The sequence below is a fragment of the Pygocentrus nattereri genome, chromosome 25, assembly GCF_015220715.1.
Source record: "Pygocentrus nattereri isolate fPygNat1 chromosome 25, fPygNat1.pri, whole genome shotgun sequence".
In the NCBI taxonomy this organism is placed as follows: domain Eukaryota; kingdom Metazoa; phylum Chordata; class Actinopteri; order Characiformes; family Serrasalmidae; genus Pygocentrus; species Pygocentrus nattereri.
This window is the reverse complement of record NC_051235.1, coordinates 8,313,209-8,335,677: the sequence shown is the minus strand read 5'-3', so window position 1 is coordinate 8,335,677 and position 22,469 is coordinate 8,313,209. Positions and strand designations below refer to the sequence as shown.

General features: G+C 42.6%; 1 protein-coding gene across 4 annotated transcripts in view; it reads left to right on the top strand.

Annotated features, from left to right (window-relative positions):
* The first annotated feature begins 14,616 nt into the window (after positions 1-14,616).
* The window catches only part of LOC108425725 (C-C chemokine receptor type 5-like), a 33,383-nt gene continuing 25,530 nt past the window's right edge, over positions 14,617-22,469 (top strand). Inside the window, exons 1-3 of one of the 4 annotated variants that reach the window (XR_005129627.1) lie at positions 14,617-14,753; positions 16,143-16,328; positions 20,439-21,618. Coding sequence is in view for 3 of the 4 variants with exons in the window: in XM_037534333.1 (XP_037390230.1) it covers positions 16,259-16,328; positions 20,439-21,463 (1,095 nt within the window). In the remaining variant the exon portion in view is untranslated. Of the gene's footprint in view, positions 14,754-16,016; positions 16,092-16,142; positions 16,329-20,438; positions 22,204-22,469 lie in introns of those variants that run through there. The other 3 variants (XM_037534333.1, XM_037534335.1, XM_037534334.1) reach the window with 3 other exon arrangements.

The following is a 22,469-nucleotide window of genomic DNA, read 5'->3' as shown; positions in this document are numbered from 1 at the left end:
TGTTAGGAAGCCTTTACAGGCATTGGTATTAGACTTGGTAAGTGTTTCTAGAATTGAGCAATTCACATTAAACCACTCTGTTGACCCTTAACTTAGTAAGCTGGCAGAGTAATGAATTTACATTAGCAGTCAAGTACATAGATTTCTTCTTAAAGTCCAATTTAAATGTACTTAAGTAAGTACTTGCAACCTTCACTTGTGCTAATACAGTCACCTTTACTTTCACATTTACAGCATTTAGCAGATCCTCACATCCAGAATGTCCTACAAAAGGTCTTTGTTGTTCACTCAGAGAATGCTTCCATAGCTATAAATTACCAAAAGGTTGAAATATGATATTATTAAAGCCTACAGAAACAGAAAGAAGTGAGTAGTAAGTTCTGTTTGACCTGTATTACATTGAAAAGTACAAAAACACCATCTGATGCCTGCAATACCTTGAAAAAATATGTTTACCACAGTGTTATTTTACCCATCCTGGACACTGAAGACACAAAATGAAAGCTCATTTTCTGCCATTCTTCAGTTATACAGGTCTTCAATGTGCAACTCTTGGGCCTTCGCTGTAGTATTTTGTACTGAATAATGCAGCATATTTTCAGCAGGACACGGATCTGAACTTCAGGCAGGCCAGTCTAGCACCCGCAACCGCAGAATGGCATGGAGGTTTTAAAATGGCACCTTTGTAATGACCCTGGGGGATTCCCATAAGAGGAAATGGAGAAGGTAAGTTGGAAATAATGAGAGAGTGAGAAAATTCTAAAGAATCAGTCCTGTAAATGGAAGCGAGCAGAAATGAATCTTATCTGACAGTCTAAAGTCAAAAACGAGCAAATGTTGACTCTTCAATTAACTGAATCTTAGGGTTGTGTTGAGACTTGGTATGATTAAAACCCAACACTTATGCATTTGCTTTTTTAGTGCAATGTAAGCAAGTGATGAAGCAAGTCGGTCTCAGTTTGCTTGCAAATGAAATCTGAAGCAATACATTTGAAGTATAAACATGGGCCAAAAATCTCTAAATGGAAAAATCTCTTCTTTGGAGCATTGAAAAGACCAGTTTCTGATGCTGCTTTGACATGTGTATGAATTATATAATCTTTTTATAATTGGCAGATCAGTTATCATAGAAAGGAATGTTTCAAAACAAAGCTAAGGCGCATTTGAAGTCCATCCATCCATCCATCCATCCATCCATCCATCCATCCATCCATCCTCAACCGCTTATCTGGGTCTGGGTCACAGGGGCAGCAGCCTAAGCCCAGGCCTTCCTCTCCCCTGCCACCTCCTCCAGCTCTTCTGCAGGGATACAGAGGTGTTCCCAAGACAGTTGAGAGACATAATCCCTCCAATGTGTCCTGGGTGTTCCCCAGGGCCTCCTCCCTGTCAGACATGTCTGGAACACTTCCCTAGGGAGGCATCCAGAGGCCATCCTTACCAGATGCCCGAACCACCTCAACTGGCTTCTCCCAATGTGGAGGAGCAGTGGCTCTACTCCGAGCCTCTCCCGAATCGCCGATCTTCTCACCCTATCTCTAAGGGAGAGCCCAGCGACCCTGCGAAGAAAGCTCATTTTGGCCACTTGTATCCGCGATCTCATCTTTCAGTCTGCTACCCAAAGCTCATGACCATAGGTGAGAGTCAGAACATAGATTGACCGGTAAATTGACATCTTCGCCTTCTGGCTCAGCTCTCTCTTCACCATGATGGACTGGTATAGGGTCCGCATTACTGCAGATGCCGCATCAATCCACCTGTCAACCTCATGCTCCATCCTTCCTTCACTCGTAAACAAAATCCCAAGATATTTAAACTCCTCCACTTGGGGCAAGAATTCACTCCCGACCTGGACAGAGCATTCCACCCTTTTCCACCCTTTCCTTGGATCACCACCTTACCGTGGTGGAGAGGTTTGCGTGCCTACATGATCCTAGGAGCTATGTTGTCAGGGGTAAAAGCTCCTGGTAGGGTCTTCCAAGGCAAACAGGTCCTAGGTGATGGGCCAGATAAAGGGTGATCCAAAAACCCCATATGATGAAAAAGAACAGGACCCAGTTTCCCTTTAGGGTTAGGGTTACCAGGGGCCTCACCCTGGAGCCAGGCCTCAGGGAGGGGCTCCTCGGTGAGCACCTGGTGGCTGGGCTTTTACCCATGGGTCCCGGCCGGACCCAGCCCGAAAGAGCTACGTGGGACCACTCTCCCATGAACCCACCACCCGTGGGAGAGGCGCTTATGGGGGTCTGGTGCAATGTGGATCGGGTGGCGGCCGAAGGCGGGGGCCTTGGCATTCCGATCCTCGGCTACTGAAACTGGCAACCTTCACTTGTGCTAATACAGTCACCTTTACTTTCACATTTACAGCATTTAACAGATCCTCAAATCCAGAATGTCCTACAAAAGGTCTTTGTTGTTCACTCAGAGAATGGAACATTACCACTCTGGCAGGGAAAAAGCCCAAGCTAGTGTATGAGGCTGAGAGATACCAACTAGATATAGTTGGGCTCACCTCAACACATGGCAGGGGCTCTAGAACAGATTCTCTCAAGAGGGGTTGGACTTTATTCCACTCTGGAGTTGTCCAGGGTGAGAGGCGTCGGGTAGGAGTGGGCTTACTCATAGCTCCCCGGCTCAGCGCCTATACGTTGGGGTTTTCTCCGGTGGACGAGAGGGTTATTTCCCTGCGCTTCAGGTGGGGGAACGGGCTCTGACTGTTGTCTGTGCTTATGCACCGAACAGCAGTTCAGAGTACCCGGCTTTCTTAGAGACCCTGGAGGGGGTACTGGAAAGTGCCCCCTGTGGGGACTCTGTTGTCTATTCAATATACACATTTGACTGCACACTTATAACCATATTGTGTATTGAGGCACAATGGTTTCTCCATTTTGTAAAAGCGGTTAGCCACTCAAGGCTGTTACAAGGATTTCACTCTGCTTTGCATTGGGTAAAACCAGGTTAATGCAGAAAGTGTGATGGCTTATTGCTCTGATATGACAAGTCAGATACAACAAGACAAACCAACGAGCCCAGACAGAACAGAGAATGGCACGATTCAGAGCAATTGGTGGACATTATCACAACTATTTTACGACATAAAATCTGTTGTGACCGTTACTTGTAATACTTTTGTATACATCTTTAGGCAATGTTTTATGGACAGTGGTGTCTATATGTGTAAAACATGGAGAAAACTTGTCATTTTGGCATCTCGTATTCGATGTGGATCATGATGTTAGTGATGTTCTGAAGTGCGTTGTTCTTTACTCGGCATGATTTTGCAAGACATTAGCTGAGCAGCTTTGAGAAGAAAGTACTGGATTTGTCTCCAGTAAACAACATTTTTACAAAATAGATAGTTCCAGTCCTAAAATCTGATTGGCTGGGTTAGATTTGACACAGCTGTAAAATAGTCAACATACACAGACTGCTTCAAATCCAAGATGAATCTGAAATGATTCCCTCCTTCCCATGTAGTGTGCTAGTGAAATTCTGGCTTTCAGACCCAAATGGTGTATTGTTTATTTGGTGCAGAATACTGCACACATGGCTCAATCCCAAATGCCTATTGGTTTGATATATTAAGCACTGGTTGGAAGCAGGAGCCAGTATTTTAACCCCTTAAACGGCCAGGATCTGCTGGCAGGGCCAAAATTTTATTACACACTTCTAAAAGCTAAAAATAGTAAACATTTTTGTATTGTAGTCCCTGTAAGTACTGAATAATAAGCCTTAGTACATGGAACCCTGGGATTTTAAGGGGTTAATCCCTATGTAGTGCACAATTTAGGTGGCAAGTTTAGCTCCAGTGTGGTTCTTTGTAGCAGCAGGCAAATGCATTTGTTAAAAAGGCTGGCAGTGCTATGTAGTGACCCTGCAAGAAAGTGGGTTTTATGGCACTTTGTGCCATGCCTAATAATACACTTTTGATCAAATCACTGTAATGCGCAGCATCTTGTGGTATTTTTCTCAATTTTCTGTGACAAGTGATGAATTATGAATCATTTTCTCAAATGAAAAGAATGAAAAAGTAAATGAGGAGCTCCATGTGCCAGAAAACAAGTCACCAAAACTTGATTGGATGGTGTAAGTCTTGTTCATTTTGGCCTAATACTGCTTCGGTTGTTAGGTCAGTGGAAATGCAGTGTATGTAATTGGTTAGTAATTGAATCTAATTGGTCAATAATCTGTTCTAAGACTTATTCTTTTTTAAACTGTGCAACAGACTTTGTGTGTTAAAATCAAGTTCAGTTCCAAGAATTCCTCAGATGCATAACATGAGTTGATGCCTCTTTGAAAGATGATATCAGCCACAGCTTCAGATTTCCTGGTAATTACTGTCTGAATCAGACAGGCTGGCACACACGTCCACGCCTCACAATCTACAAAGCACTCTTACACTTACAAATACCTCATCAGCCCTCAAACTACCCAAACCCCAATTATAAAAAATATATAGATAGATATATGGATATATATGCATATACATTTTGCTTGAAAAATTACTGTATTCTAACACTGTAACTAACCAGATCTTACACTCATCATTAACTCACTGTATTCTTCCTCCACATGTTCATCACTAACTCACTGCACTCCTGCTCCTCATCTTCATCACTAACTCACTGCACTCCTGCTCCTCATCTTCATCACTAACTCACTGCACTCCTGTTCCTCATCTTCATCACTCCAACGTTGCACTCTTGTTCCACATCTTCATCAATACAATACTGCACTCCTGCTCCTCATCTTCATCACTAAGTCACTGCATTTCTGTTCCACATCTTCATCACTAACTCACTGCACACCTGCTCCTCATCTTCATCACTAACTCACTGCACTCCTGCTCCTCCTCTTCATCACTACAAGACTGCACTCTTGCTCCTCATCTTCATCACTAACTCACTGCACTCCTGCTCCTCATCTTCATCACTAACTCACTGCACTCCTGTTCCTCATCTTCATCACTCCAACGCTGCACTCTTGTTCCACATCTTCATCAATACAACACTGCACTCCTGCTCCTCATCTTCATCACTAAGTCACTGCATTTCTGTTCCACATCTTCATCACTAACTCACTGCACACCTGCTCCTCATCTTCATCACAAACTCACTGCACACCTGCTCCCCATCTTCATCACTAAATCACTGCACTTCTGCTCCTCATCTTCATCAATAATACATTGCACACCTTCTGCTCATCTTCATCCCTTGAACACAGCACTCCTGTTCCACATCTTCATCAATACAACACTGCACACCTGCTCCTCATCTTCATCACTAAATCACTGCACTTCTGCTCCTCATCTTCATCAATAATACATTGCACACCTTCTGCTCATCTTCATCCCTCGAACACAGCACTCCTGTTCCACATCTTCATCAATACAGCACTGCACACCTGCTCCTCATCTTCATCACTAAATCACTGCACTTCTGCTCCTCATCTTCATCACTAAGTCACTGCATTTCTGTTCCACATCTTCATCACTAACTCACTGCACACCTGCTCCTCATCTTCATCACTAACTCACTGCACACCTGCTCCTCATCTTCATCACTAAATCACTGCATTTCTGCTCCTCATCTTCATCAATAATACATTGCACACCTTCTGCTCATCTTCATCCCTTGAACACAGCACTCCTGTTCCACATCTTCATCAATACAACACTGCACACCTGCTCCTCATCTTCATCACTAAATCACTGCACTTCTGCTCCTCATCTTCATCAATAATACATTGCACACCTTCTGCTCATCTTCATCCCTCGAACACAGCACTCCTGTTCCACATCTTCATCAATACAGCACTGCACACCTGCTCCTCATCTTCATCACTAAATCACTGCACTTCTGCTCCTCATCTTCATCAATAATACATTGCACACCTTCTGCTCATCTTCATCCCTCGAACACAGCACTCCTGTTCCACATCTTCATCAATACAACACTGCATTCCTGCTCCTCATCCTCATCACTAACTCACTGCACACCTGCTCCTCATCTTCATCACCAAATCACTGCACGTCTGCTCCTAATCTTCATCAATAACTCATTGCACACGTTTTCCTCATCTTCATCACTCCAACACTGCACTCCTGTTTCCCATCTTCATCAATACAGCACTGCACTCCTGCTCCCCATCTTCATCACCAACTCACTGCATTCCTGTTCCACATCTTCATCACTATCTCACTGCATACCTGCTTCTCATCTTCATCACTATCTCAATGCTTTCCTGTTCCTCATCTTCATCACTAAGTGCACTCCTGCTCCTCATCTACATCAGTAATTCTCTGCAGTCATGCTCCTCATCGTCATCACTAACTCACTGCACACCTGCTGCTCATCTTCATCACTAACTCACTGCACACCTGCTGCTCATCTTCATCACTACAATACTGCACTCCTGCTGCCACTGGTTCACATTCAGACAAGTGAGAAACAGGTGTACCTCTGCAGTTAGATTACCAGCTCTACAAACACTCAGATCTTCTGGAAAACTGTAAAATCCCTTAAAACAATTCCTCTATCCTTCCAACCAGTGTTATAGTTGATGATCAGCTGATATCTGATCAGAAGGAAATCTGTAAAGTTTTTAACACACATTTTGCTGCAGCTGGTCACATTTTTGAAAATACTGACTCAAATCTGCAGTTAGATAAAATGGACAACAACTCTCTTCACACTCCAGCCCTTCGCCCCAATCACAATAGCTAAATTTCTTACTACTACAATCCCAATTCCAATGAAGTTGTGACTTTGTGTAAAACATAAATAAAAACAGAATACGATGATTTGCAAATCCTTTTCAAACTATATTCAATTGAATACTCTACAAAGACAAGATATTTAATGTTCAAACGGATAAAGTTTATTGTTTTTTGCAAATATTCACTCATTTTGAATTTGATGCCTGCAACACGTTCCAAAGAAGTTGGGACAGGGGCAACAAAAAACTGGGAAAGTTGAGGTGAACAGGTTAATTGGAAACAGGTGAGTGTCATGACTGGTTATAAAGGGAGCATCCCTGAAAGGCTCAGTCATTCACAAGCAAGGACGGGGCGAGGTTCACCACTTTGTAAACAACTGCGTGAGCAAATAGTCCAACAGTTTAAGAACAACGTTTCTCAATGTGCAATTGCAAGGAATTTAGGGATTTCATCATCTACAGTCCATAATATCATCAATAGATTCACAGAATCTGGAGAAATCTCTGCAAGTAAGCGGCAAGGCAGAAAACCAACATTGAATGCCCGTGACCTTCGATCCCTCAGGCAGCACTGCATTAAAAACTGACATCATTCTGTAACGGATCTTACCACATGGGCTCAGGAGCACTTCAGAAAACCACTGTCAGTGAACACAGTTCGTCGCAAGTTAAAACTCTGCCATGCAAAGCGAAAGCCAGATATCAACAACACCCAGAAACACCGCCGGCTTCTCTGGGCCCGAGCTCATCTGAGATGGACTGACGCAAAGTGTAAAGTGTCCTGTGGTCTGATGAGTCCACATTCCCCCTTTCCCCAGCCACTTCCACTAGCTCTCCAAGGGGGATTCCGAGGCGCTCCCAGGCCAGCTGGGCGATATAGTCACGCCAGCGTGTCCTGGGTCTTCCCCGGGGTCTCCTCCCAGGTAGACTTGCCTGTGACACCTCCCGAGGGAGGCGTCCAGGAGGCATCCTAACCAGATGCCCGAACCACCTCAGCTGACTCCTCTCGATGTGAAGAAGCAGCGGCTCTACTCCGAGTCCCTCCCGGATGACCGAACTTCTCACCCTATCTCCAAGGGAGAGCCCAGACACCCTGCGGAGGAAACTCATTTCGGCCGCTTGTATTCGCGATCTTATTCTTTCGGTCATTACCCAAAGCTCATGACCATAGGTGAGGGTGGGAACGTAGATCGACCGGTAAATCGAGAGCCTTGCCTTATGGCTCAGCTCTTTCTTTACCACAACAGACCGGTAAAGAGCCCGCATCACTGCTGACCCAGCACCAATCCGCCTGTTAATCTCCCGCTCCCTTGTACCATCACTCGTGAACAAGACCCCGAGATACTTGAACTCCTCCACTTGAGGCAAGAGCCTATCCCCGACCCAGAGAGGGCTCTCCACCCTTTTCCGCCTGAGAACCATGGTCTCGGATTTGGAGGTACTGATTCTCATCCCGGCCGCTTCACACTCGGCTGCAAACCGATCCAGCGAAAGCTGAAGTTCGCGGCCTGATGTCCCCAATAGGACCACATCATCTGCAAACAGCAGCGATGTGACACTGAGATCAACAAACCGGACACCCTCCACCCCCTGACTGCGCCTAGAAATTCTATCCATAAAAATTATGAATAGAATCGGTGACAAAGGGCAGCCCTGACGGAGTCCAACTCTCACTGGGAACAAGTCTGACTTACTGCCGGCCATGCGAACCAAACTCCTGCTTTGTTTGTACAGGGCCTGAATGGCTCGTAGCAAAGAGCCATGTACCCCGTACTCCCGAAGCACCTCCCCCAGAATACTCCGGGGAACACAGTCGAATGCCTTCTCCAGATCCACAAAGCACATGTGGACTGGTTGGGCAAACTCCCATGAACCCTCCAGAATCCTGGAGAGGGTGAAGAGTTGGTCCAGTGTTCCACGACCAGGACGGAACCCGCACTGCTCCTCCTGGATCCAGTACCCCTGCATAGACCTTACCAGGGAGGCTGAGGAGTGTGATTCCCCTGTAGTTGGAACACACCCTCCGGTCCCCTTTTTTAAAAAGAGGCACCACCACCCCAGTCTGCCAATCCAGTGGCACCGCCCCCGATGTCCATGCAATGTTGAAAAGGCGTGTCAGCCAAGACAGCCCCACAACATCCAGAGCCTTGAGGAACTCAGGGCGTATCTCATCCACCCCTGGAGCCTTGCCACCAAGGAGCTTCTTAACTACCTTAGCGACTTCGGCCTCAGTAATGGACAAGCCTATTCTCATGTCCCCAGACTCTGCCTCCTCACTGGAGAACGTGTCGGTGGGATTGAGAAGGTCCTCAAAGTATTCCTTCCACCGCCCAATGACGTCTTCAGTCGAAGTCAGCAGCACACCATCTCCACTATATACAGTGCTAGTGGCACACTGCTTTCCCCTTCTGAGTCGCCTGATGGTTTGCCAGAATCTTTTCGGAGCCGACTTAAAGTTACTTTCCAAGGCCTCACCAAACTCCTCCCATACATGGGTTTTTGCCTTGGCGACGACTGAAGCCACAGATCACTTTGCCTGTCGATACCTGCCAGCTGCCTCTGGTGTCCCACAGGCCAACCATACCCGGTAGGACTCCTTCTTCAGCTTGACGGCATCTCTCACCTGGGGTGTCCACCACCAGGTTCGAGGATTACCGCCCCGACAGGCACCAACTACCTTACGGCCACAGCTACAGTCAGCCGCTTCAACAATGGAGGAACAGAACATGGCCCATTCTGAGTCTATGTCCCCCACCTCCCCGATATCAGGTCAAAGTTCTGACGGAGGTGTGAGTTGAAGATCAATCTGACAGGTTCTTCTGCCAGACGTTCCCAGCAAACCCTCACTATACGTTTGGGCTTGCCTGGTCTGACCGGCATCTTCCCCCACCACCTGAACCAACTCACCACCAGGTGGTGATCAGTTGACAGCTCAGCTCCTCTCTTTACCCGAGTGTCCAAAACACATGACCGCAAGTCCGATGACACGACTACAAAGTCAATCATTGAACTGCGGCCTAGGGTGTCCTGGTGCCATGTGCACTTATGGACATCCTTGTGTTCAAACATGGTGTTCGTGATGGACAAACTGTGGTTTGCACAGAAGTCCAAAAACTGAACACCACTCGGGTTCAGATCAGAGAGGCCATTCCTCCCAATCACACCCCTCCAGGTCTCACTGTCATTGCCCACGTGAGCGTTAAAGTCCCCCAGTAGGACAATAGAGTCTCCAGGAGGAGCACTTTCAAGCACCCTTTCCAAGGACTCTAAGAAGGCTGGGTACTCTGAACTGCTGTTCGGTGCATAAGCACAGACAGCAGTCAGGACCCGTTCCCCAACCCGAAGGCGTAGGGAAGCTACCCTCTCGTCCACCGGAGAAAACCCCAACATACAGGCACCGAGTCGAGGGGCTATGAGAAAGCCCACACCTGCCCGCCGCCTCTTACCATGGGCAACTCCAGAAAAGAATAAAGTCCAGCCCCTCTCAAGGAGATTGGACCCAGAGCCCAAGCTGTGTGTTGAGGTGAGCCCGACTATATCTAGCCGGTATCTCTCAACCTCGCGCACCAACTCAGGCTCCTTCCCCGCCAGTGAGGTAACGTTCCAAGTTCCAAAAGCCAGTTTCAGCAACCGAGGATCAGAACGCCAAGGCCCACGCCTTTGGACACTGCCCGATCCACAAAGCACCGAACCCCTACTACTGCCCCTCCCATTGGTGGTGGGTCGATGGGAGGGGGGACTCATGTAACTCCTTCGGGCTGGGCCCGGCCAGGCACCATGAGTAAATGCCCGGCCACCAGACGCTCGCTGGCGAGCCCCTCCCCCAGGCCTGGCTCCAGGGTGGGGCCCCGGTAACCCTGATCCGGGCAGGGTACACAAATCCTGTTCTTGTCTTCTCATAGGGGTTATTATGGATCACACTTTGTCTGACATGTCACCTAGGACCAGTTTGCCATGGGAGACCCTACCAGGAGCTTTTGCTCCAGACAATATAGCTCCTAGGATCATTCAAGCATGCAAACCCCTCCACCACGATGAGGTGGTGATCCATGGAGAGGCACATTTCAAACTGTTTCTGGAAATCATGGACGTTGTGTCCTCTGGGTCAAAGAGAGGAAAAGGAGTGTCCAGATTGTTATCAGCTCAAAGTTCAAAAGCCAGCATCTCTGATGGTGTGGTGGTGTGTTAGTGCCCATGGCATGGGTAACTGGCACATCTGTGAAGGCGCCATTAATGCTGAAAGGTCCATACAGGTTTTGGAGCAACATCTGCTGCCATCCAAGCAACGTCTTTTTCAGGGACGACCTGCTTATTTCAGCAAGACAATGCCAAGCCACATTCTGCACATGTTACAACAGCGTGGCTTCATAGTAAAATAGTGCGGGTACTAGACTGGCCTGCCTGCAGTCCAGACCTGTCTCCCATTGAAAATGTGTGGCGCATTATGAAGCGCAAAATACGACAACGGAGACCCCGGACTGTTGAGCAACTGACGTTGTACATCAACCAAGAATGGGAAAGAATTCCACCTACAAAGCTTCAACAATTAGTGTCCTCAGTTCCAAAATGCTTATTGAGTGTTGTTAAAAGGAAAGGTGATGTAACACAGTGGTAAACACGCCCCTGTCCCAACTTCTTTGGAACGTGTTGCAGGCATCAAATTCAAAATCAGTGAATATTTGCAAAAAACAATAAACTTTATCTGTTTGAACATTAAATATCTTGTCTTTGTAGTGTATTCAATTAAATGTAGGTTGAAAAGGATTTGCAAATCATCGTATTCTGTTTTTATTTATGTTTTACACAACGTCCCAACTTCATTGGAATTGGGGTTGTATTAATCCACGAAAGATGGGCTGAACCCTTTCTTCCTGTGTCCAGTTATTTTAGAATACATAACACATATTTTTAATCTCTCTCTTTTATCATGCAGAATTTCCAGGATCTGGAAAATAGTTCATGTAACTCCCCTAGATAAAGGAGGTGAGGCAGCAGATGTAAATAACTACAGGCCAATCTCAAAATTGTCCGGTTTAGCAAAAATTTTAGAACTCCTAATACATAGTCAATGAAAATTCTGTCTTTTTTAGCTATCAGTCTGGTTTTAGAGAAAGACACAGCACCATTTCTGCTACCACACTGGTTTTAAATGATCCATGGCTTCTTCCATAGATAGGAAGAAGCATTGTGCTGCCATTTTACTGATCTATTAAAAGCGTTCGATACAGTTGATCAAACTCTTCTTCTAAGGAACTTACAAAAGATTGGCTTTGATACAAATGCACTAAAATGGACCCAAAATTACCTTTCAGACAGACAACAATGCGTAGCATTGAGGAATTACAAATCTGATTTCTTGAGAATATCCAAGGGAGTACCACAAGGTTAAATTTTGGGCCCAGTTCTATTCAATATATATATATATATATATATATATATATATATATATATATATATATATATATATATATATATATATGTGTTAATGAACTTTCTGCCTCTACCTTAGAATGCAAAGTGCACCTGTATACTATTCAGCTGACTCTGTTTATTCTGTTAATAATGGTATTTATCAGACTCGATCCACTGGCTGGATCACATGCCAGGTACCAAGGGTTTTTACTGAACTGGGAAAATCTGCTTTTAGTTACAGTGCAGCTAGAACTTAATACAGGACACACTATAGCTCAGCTTGCTGGCGTCACTTGGTCATTTTAAACTTCTACTCTCTAACCACCTCCAATCTGCCTTGCCATTTTTATGTTATTTTCATTTTTGTATTATCCGTAATTTTAATACATTTATTCATATTCCTATTCTTATTTTAATTATTGTTTTTATTAATATTTGTCATTTTAATGAATTTATTAGTATTTTTTATTATTTTTATAAAACATGGTTTTATTGTAACGTGATTTTATTAACCTTTTTATCTCATGTATGTTTTAATTTCTGTTTTATTATTTATTTATTTATTTTATTATTCTATTTTTATTATTATTAATCTTTCACTTTTGATACCTAATTTGAGTCTGCATTTATTAAATTTACTTTTATCATCTGATATGTTTTTACACACGATCAATCCACTTACTCTACTAACTCGGCAAAACTGTAAATGAGGGGCAGCCTCAATGTTCTATGAGACTAAATAAAGGTTGATTGATTGATTGATTGATCTACATCAGTAATGCACTGCAATCCTGCTCCTCTTCATCACTACAACACTGCACTGCTGATCCTCATCTTCATCACTAACTCCCTGCACTCCTGATCCTCAACTACATCGGTAGCTCACGCACCACATCTTCATCACAACAACACTGCACTGCTGCTCCACATCTTCATCACTAACTGCAATCCTGCTCCTCATCTTCTTCACTACAGCACTCCACTCTTTCTCCTCATCATCATCACTAACTCACTGCACTCCTGCTTCTCATCTTCATAACTACACCATTGCACTCCTGCTCCTCATCTTCATCACTAACTTACCGCACTTCTGCTTCTCATCTTCACCGCAAACACAATCCACTCCTGCTCCTCATCTTTATCACTAACTCACTGCACTGCTAATCCTCATCTTCACTACTCCGTGCCTGTATTCCTGCTCATCTTGATCACTTAATGACTGTATTCCCACTCATCTTCATCACTAAATCATTGTATTTCGGGGCCTCGACTTCATCACTCAGTCATTGTATTTCTGCTCCTCATCTTCATCACGACAAAACTGCATTTCTGCTCCTCATCTTCATCACTAATCTATAGGTGAGGTAATAAGATGTGTGGGGGAATCAATCAACATCAACATAAACCACAAACAGCTTCGTTTGTGATTTATTTCTGAATCACGTACCAAATACACTACCACGCCTTTTTCATCTCGTATAACCTGAAACCCCTGTAAAACCAAACATTTCAAACAGCTGTTGTGCTTTTCTGGTCACGCTAAGCTGCTTTTTTGCCGAAGCGGCCACAGCATTTTCTCCTCCTGCTCTCTAGAGTCTTGTATAAAACACACTCCTATGGTATTTTTCCAAACAACACTGAAGGACCCAGCTAACCTCCTTCAAACCAAATCGCCTCCTACCCTGCCAACACACCCCCAAAGGAAAAAAGACTCAAATCACCAGAACATAAACTTCACACTTCCTCAGTATTTCAAGTATTTCTGCAGACTGTACCAAACAAAGCCAGTTAATGGATGTAATAATGACCATATTTCAGCGACATGCATGAATCAGCACGACTCCTGCAGCAGTCCTGTGTTGCGGTTTATCCAATTACATGCATGAATGCAAACAACAGAGACTATTCACCATTTCTGCTCTGTGTAGTGAAGCAACATTACAAATGAACCCATTAAATGGCCAGGGCCTGTGGGTGGGCCCAAACTTTTGTTACACACGTCTTTCAGTTAAGAACAGCTCTACCGGTTTGCAATGAAACCCCTGTAGTTAGTGAATACTAAGCTTTAGTATGTAAGAAGCTGGGAGTGTTTCAAATGAATGAATAGAGAACTTTTTCTCTCTGTTACAGGTTCAAAACAGATGTTCCTCATTGAGTCTGTAAGGAAACGTTAAGCTTATTAAGAACAGGCTTTATATTTTGTTACTTCAGTGAAGTTATAGTTCATTTCATTTACCTTAGAAAGACAGGATTCTATCAGCATGTCAGCTGAACAGGGGTTCCTATTCTTCACATACAAGAAAAGGATTTGAAATATTGGTGCAATGTGGAAAAAAAGTGTCTGTGCAGGATCCCATACAGATCACTCAATGACATAAGTCAGTCGAATCAACTGTCACGTCAGGACATGAACTGTGTGTTGTGTTGAGGCGGGTATGTTTATGTTAGCACGAGTGGGCTTTGTAGACGTGCTGAGCTGTCCGTGCACTGAAAGCCTGACTCAGGAAATTACAGCTCAGTCTCTCCACATGTTGTAAAGCTGCACAGAGCTCTGCCTCCCTGATTTGACTGTTAGTGCTCAGACTTATGAATGACCATGACCGGGAATAATACGTTCAACACAACGGCGAGTAAGTATAAATGGATGTTTTTCAGTTCTGATTATCTAGTTCAGTGTAAAGAAACTTACCACTTATTAACTCTTACTTCTTTACAGTGGGTTGCAATGTCTCAAATTTAGCCATGTTCACCATGCTTGGCTTTAAAGTAAAGCTTTATCGTAAAAGGCAGTGTCAGGCAGGGTGTACCCATTTCACATAAGAGCTTTAAAATGAGTTGATAAGCTGGATCGAGCGTGTTGAGGCAGGTAGTAGTTGTAACCATGCGGTGCTGTGGATCCTCAGGAGAGGAAATTAAAAGCGCTGTTTGTCGAAGAACAAAATCAAATCTTATAAAAGTGCCTTGCCAATGTAATGTAATTATTTACTTGTTGTTTAGATTCTCAGCGAGTTTGAGGAATAAAAACAAACCTGAAATAAGGGACATCACTAGGAAACTAAAAGGGACACTTTACTAGGAAAAAAAGAAACTTTGGTAACACTTTATTTGAAGGCTACCTACATAAGGGCTTTATGATGCATTCATAAGCACTGAATAATGTGTTTATGAAGCACTACTTGAACATTTATTAAGTGCTTATGTCGGTTCTCGCAACCTGACATAAGATGTTTTATGAAATAAATGACATTGTACCGACATAATAAGAATAAACGTTGAACATATTTACAGCACTAAACACATTTAATACATATACATAATTGCATCAATCATCTTATCCATGCCATGGAGTGAAGAGGGGGTGGTTTCCAGGCATATTTAACCTGATATCAGTACAATGTCGTCTTAGGAATGCTGACATATATAGTTATGTATAGTGTTTTAAATATGTTTAGTGCTGTAAATATGTTCAATGTTTATTCTTATTATGTCAGTACAATGTCATTTATTTGATAAAATATCTTAATGTCAGGTCGCGAGAACCGGCATAAGCACTTAATAAATGTTCAAGTAGCGCTTCATAAACACATTATTCAGTGCTTATGAATGCGTCATGAAGTCAATATGTAGGTAGCCTTCAAATAAAGTGTTACCGAAACTTTAATATGTTAGTTTATTATGTCATCTTTACTGGGGGTAAAAGTTGTGCCTATCTGGATGGAAGGGTGTCGCCTTGTTGGTTGGGTTTAAGTTGTATTTTGGTTGATGTGCACATGAAATTGTGCGGCTTGCTTTATTATTTTGCTTTCTGCAAAATCAACTTGTCTCCAGTCATTTATAAGTTCAAATATGTGAATCCCAGATGCTCAGTTGCATCATTTGTTTTTGCCGTATAGTGACAGGCCAAATGTTTACAACCCCCAGGGAGCCATGGAGGCATTAATCCAGCCTTGGCAAATATAATGACAAATGTAAGTATTCTTGTTTGCTAGTAAGTCACTGAAAGCATCGTATGTCCACAGATGTCAGCAGCTATGGGATACTATGTTAGCACAATGATATGAGGCCTGGTTGTCCATGCGGCCACAGCAACACCAGTACTTCACCAGCCAGTTACGCAGTTTAAGTTTCTTTGGAGATGAATTGCCAGAAGCTGTGGGCATTGACTCCATGCAGGTCCAAGGACAAGTGGGCAGTGAGGAATCTAGGTTAGTGCATATTGTTGCTTTTCCACAAGCGCAGGGCTCCTCCAAGTGGGTGGGCAAAACTACTTGTTTGAAAAAAACATAGTCTTGAATGTCGGGCTGACAAAAGGCAACTCGAATATGTTAAACTTACTTTCATCACTACATATAGCAGCTGTCAGAGCTAAACTCAGTGTTGGGCAGAATACTTTGAAAAAGTAGTGATTACTGAACATTTAGTCATCACTACTTTAACAATACATACTGATAAGGCAGATACTCACTGTTACTGCTTGGCAGTTTTTTCATGCAGGGTTGGGATAACTACTGTAAAAATGAGCTAGATACAATTTAACTACATTTCCAGAAAGAGTAGTGGCTACTATTTAGCAGCTTTTTGAAAAAAAATGCACTACTTTTTAGCTACTTTCAAAGCGTGATTGTCAGAATGTTTGTGAATCTCCACCTGACACACCAAACAAGCCCAACAGGTAGTGTGAACAAGACACTGCATTTAATCATGTGCCAGAAAGAACCACACAACTGAAAAGCTGCAAATTTACAAAAACATCACCAAAAAGAGACTTGAAGTGTAACCAACTATCAAACTTACACACCCAAAGGCGAGATATCCAACAACGATTTAGACTAAAGGCAAAATCAATCATTCCAACAAACATCAACAGACGTAACCGAATACACACCAAACAAGTTTGTGCAAAGCTTTGTGAACTGCTGAAATAAAACTGCTCCAACTGAAACATTTCACCAGGATCTGTACAGACACGACATTCAGAGTCTTTATTAAACTGCATGTTTACATTCGCACTACACTTTGCACTACATAGTACTTTGCATTACATTGTATTACTTATATTACCGATCTGCTTTGAGCCTAAGTCTAAGAGATTCATTTAAAGTTTTTGCCTATTGTCACGCCCCAGACAGATCCTCTCAGTGTTTAGAACTCCATCTCCCAAGATTCATTGGGAGAACACGTGACCTCAGACTTTCCAACAGCTTCGGAGTCCAGAGAGGACTCCGTTTCCCAGGAGACTCTGAGTGATCACAGCTTTGGTGATCAGCCACACACCTGGTTCCGATCACAGTCACCGGATTACTGACTTTCTGCACCTGTGTTAGGTGATCACATGACTAGCTAAAATGGTACTTAAGCTAGGGCTTTAGCTAGCTCTCATTGCGAGGTATTGTTTCTTCTATGAACTTGCTGAGCGGTTTGCAGAGTCTCCCGATCTTGTTTTTGTGCCTGACCCTTTGCCTGTACATTTGGACCTTGAATTTTGCCTTGCCCCTTTGGTTTTGTTTGCCTGTTTTTGGATTCCTGGTTTCGACCTTTTTGCTTGTTTTGATTACCTCATGTATTGGATTACACAATGTAACACAAGTTTTGTTCCCAGCTTTTTAATGTTATATTCCAATTGCTTATGTCTAAAACAAATTAAAAATTGCTTACATTCATCATAAACTTCGCTTTTGTGACCACGGCAATGAAAATTATGAATTTTTATTATAGAAACAGACGATTTAGCATCTTCTCATTTATACAGTCAGACTAAGAACACTATAGGCATTGCAAATTTACACAGATTACCAAAAACTGTTCAGAAGTGTGTGGTTTTCCGAGATTTATGACTATACTGCAAATCAGATTCACGAATCAATCCCCAAATATAGTCGCCCATCATGTTCTCGTTATATTGTCCTTGGTAACGGCATTCAAAGTTCATAATGTCAGTGATCAGTCGGTTCACGCCAAATTCTTGGGACAGCAACATGCATGGCTCTCTTCTCTCCCCTGTACCAACCTATAAGCAAACAAAATAAAATTTGGATTGAGAATTTGATTTAGGCCTATTTCACACTAATGACTAGTGGTATGTGCGATATTAACACAGTTTGAAATCTGTTATATATCAAACAATAAAATATATCTGTATATATTTGATATATTTAACTACAACATGTGAAAAGGTGTTAATTAAAGCTCTTTTAAACTTTAACTGATTTAAAAATTTTGCAAAATAAAAATTTAAATCTGCTATTTAAGAGAGTATCATTTATCCGCTTACCGTCAAGAGTTTTCTTGCAGTGCTCACATGTGAAATGAGGAGCCCATGGTTTGCCTTGGTCACCAACAGGCATGCCGAAGGATGCTTTGTAGGCCTCACACATCTTAGCAGATGCTTCCACAGAGTACTTTTTCACTCTTGTCTTTATAAAATGGCCACATACATAGCAAAATGCGTCTGCTAGATCTTGATGCCATCTAAATTGACTAAGTTGCTGTGTACTGTAAGGAAAAAGGATGTCTCTCCAAACTCGATAAAAATGGTCAAACTTTATTCCATACAGTATCAAAGTACAAGAGTGTACTGAGGATTCAGCAGAGCGAGACTGATCACCCGGTAGCAGAGTAACACACAATATATACATTTGAAAGCAGTGGTCCTTCCTAAGCTCCTCCTGTAATGGATGTGGGGTGAAGTGTGAATACTGTTGTTATCAGAATCTGAATAGAGAATGAATTCACACCTGTCTGTCTAGATCAATACCCCTTTGTCTGTGATGGCTGTTGCCCACTTACTATGCAATCCCAATCAATTGGATCATGTCTCTCCGTCTCTAATGAAGGGCTATAGTGGCCCTATATAACTGTAGTTATACAGCTACCTACAATTCTGTACAGTCCCAGAAAGTTCTAGATAATTCTGGACAGTTCTAGAAACTTCTTGATAGTTCTCACAATTCCAGAAGCTTCTTAAGTATCTGGAAATATGGCGAATATCCTTAAAAATAGATACATTTCAAAATATCATTGTGCTGAACACAAAAGCAAAGTTTACAGGGAATGATAACTTTTTTCTATTAATTTAGGGTACAAACAATCAGGAAAACACACTTAACAACTGGGAACAACATTTTTTTTGAAAATTGTTACATGGTGTTATCCTTCTGCTTTTATCTGCCTGGTGTCACGATCACTCTGGTGATCATATATGCGGTTTTGGTCTCGACCCACGCCTGCCTCTGGACTTCCCCACTGTTTCACGTAAATAAATCCAGTCATTTCACTAACATCTGCATTCGTCTGACTGATACTGAATTCTTACACCTATACTAGAACATCAGCACATACTGGAACATATTTACCGCCAAGATGGTAAAATGGACATAAAATGTTTGGCTTGAAAGGACAGAATGGCTCTTAACATTTCAGTTTCGACTCCTGAGCTAAACCTACTAGTAAGGGGTGATCAGCGGTGATCATCCACTGATTTAAATTAAGTTGTGAAATTCTCAACATTACAAACACAGGGTTGCCAGCATATGCACTATTTGCCTGCACAGTCTTTCACAGAGTAGTGAACAACTCCTCATCTTTACTTCTGAAAGACTCAACCTCTCTGGGACGCTGTTTTTCTACCCAGTCATGTTATTGACTTGCTGCTAATTAATTGTGAGATGTTCCACCTTGTTATTTTTTTTAGCATTATCCAGCTTTACCAGATTTTTGTTGTCCCTGTCCCAACGTTTTTGAAATGTGTTGCAGGCATCAAGTTCAAAATGGGCATTTTTTCAAAAAATAAAATTTCTGAGTTTCATCATTTTCAATTAAATATAGGGTTTAAATGATTCGCACACTATTGCATTCTGCTATTATATAAATTGTGCATGACCTTTTTTTAGGAATGGGGTTATACTAACCCTTCAGAATCATTCTCATCCAAAAGTGAAATCTATGTATATAAAAGTGAATCTAAAGTATTCAAGTAAAGTGACTACAGAAGCTGAAAGACCTCAACAGAGCTATAAAGCAAGGGAATCTTCACAAAGGGAAGCAACACAAATCTGGACTAATCATGGGCAAATACAATTCAATATTTTCCATACGACTTATTGTATCCTATATAAAAAGAAAATGTGCTACCTGAAGAACTTCCTATTGTTTCAATTCAGTTTTTAACACAAATGCACAGAAGCATTTATTTCATTCCAAAAAACATTGATAAATGTTCAAAATTCAGCCAAATATTTCTTGGCTTGTGGAAAAAAAAAAAAATATATATAACAATACATGTGTGATATTTTTTTTTCTGTTTGTTTTCTAAACAGTGGACGATTACTACAAGCTTAATCCGGACGATTTCACACCATGCATCACTAGCGACGTAAAGGACTTCAGCCGAGTCTTCCTCCCAACACTCTACAGCATGGTCTTCATCGTGGGCTTAATTGGAAATGGCCTGGTGTTGTGTGTCCTTGTGAAATACTACCGGAAATCAAACATGATGGACATGTGCCTCTTGAACTTGGCGCTGTCTGACCTGCTGTTTCTCATATCTCTGCCGTTCTGGGCCCACTACGCTGCCACCGACATGTGGATCTTTGGGAGTTCCATGTGCCAAGCTGTGACTGCATTTTACATGCTAGGCTTCTACGGCAGCATCTTCTTCATGCTCCTCATGACGGTGGATCGTTACCTTGTCACTGTCCATGCCCTAACCTCCCTTTTATTTAAGCGCCAGTCAGTGAGCGTGGGCATAGCCTTGGTCTCGTTTGTGTGGGGCCTCAGCCTGGGCGTTTCTCTCCCAACCATCATATTCACTCAAGGGAGGAATGAGTCAACTGGATCATGCATGCCGAAATATCCTAACAAAACATGGAGGTTGGTCAGCTACATGGAACTGAACATCCTTGGCCTGATCCTCCCCCTCACCGTCATGGGGTTTTGCTACTCTCAGATCATCCCCACTTTGGCTGCTATGAAGTCTAAGAAGAAGCACAGAGCCATCAAGCTCATGCTGGTCTTGATCATAGTTTTCTTTCTCTTCTGGACACCCTACAATGTGGTCATATTCATGCACTTTCTTCATCACCTAGGATACATGGAAAGCTGCAAATGGTGGCATGACCTGGGCCTGGCCATGCAGTGGACTGAAACCATCGCCTTCAGTCACTGCTGCCTCAACCCCATCATCTATGCCTTTATGGGTCAGAGGTTCAGGACATTAGTCATAAAGACTTTGAAAGAGTGGTTTCCAATTTGCTTCAGCCGGTGCAGAACACTTCACATCCAGCTGACAGATAAGAGGAGCTCCACGTATTCCACGCGTTCCACAGAAATGACATTTGTGTAGCTGCAGTGGCCTCTCAGTAATACGGCTTAATCAAAACAGCAACTTTTTTCATTTGTTGACATCATTTAACACCCTGACTCTTATGCTCATTATTCTAGTATTAATCATAAGGCTTTTAAATACCATGAATTCCATGACTGTTGTAAAACCATAAGGTGTATGTTTCATTTCAACCTTTCAATAATATGCTTATAAACAGTTATTCAATATGTATAACAATCTTGAACAATTCAAATTACTATTATATCATATAAATGTACTACTATCTATGTACTACTAGCTATGTGGACGAATTATGCTGAACTTAAATCAACTTTCATCCAGGGTTGTTTTAGCGACTGGACTGTTAGAATTTGCAGTGATATGGGACTTCTGGCTAGTGGAGTTTAGAAGCTCGCTTTGCTTCGTGAACAGAAAATGAGCTAAACTGATGTGCGAGCTCTCCTATTGGTCCATTCATCATTAAATTCAGTTCATTAGTTTTTTCACATAATCACATTTCAAATTGTCAAAAATATCAACAAAAATGGAGAAACATGTTTATTTTGTAATGTGAAAGTAACTTACTGTATGTTTACTGTGAAAAAAAATACTGTATGTTTACTGTGAAGATAACCTACTGTATGTTTATTGTGCTTTCTTTGGTGTATTCTATGCTGTTAATACCCTGGTTGGTTAACAGAGAATAATTAAATAATAATAAAGCATCTGGCTGATTTTCACCTGTGGAGCTAAAATAAGTTCTGTTATCAGGCTTTCTTTTCTTTGCCACTTGCATGTTGCTATCAGCTTTACAATATGCAGGTCCAGTCCAGGTCACACACTAACAATGTATGTATTTATATGTATTTTGTTATTCCAGCCACTGTCTTGTACTTCAGTCTGTGTTTATTTTGACATGTGTGTCCCGTGATCTCTCCGTGTTGGATATATGAACCTGGACTGTCATGACCATGCCCTGCGATGGACTGGCGACCTGTCCAGGGTGTATCCTGCCTTTCGCCCG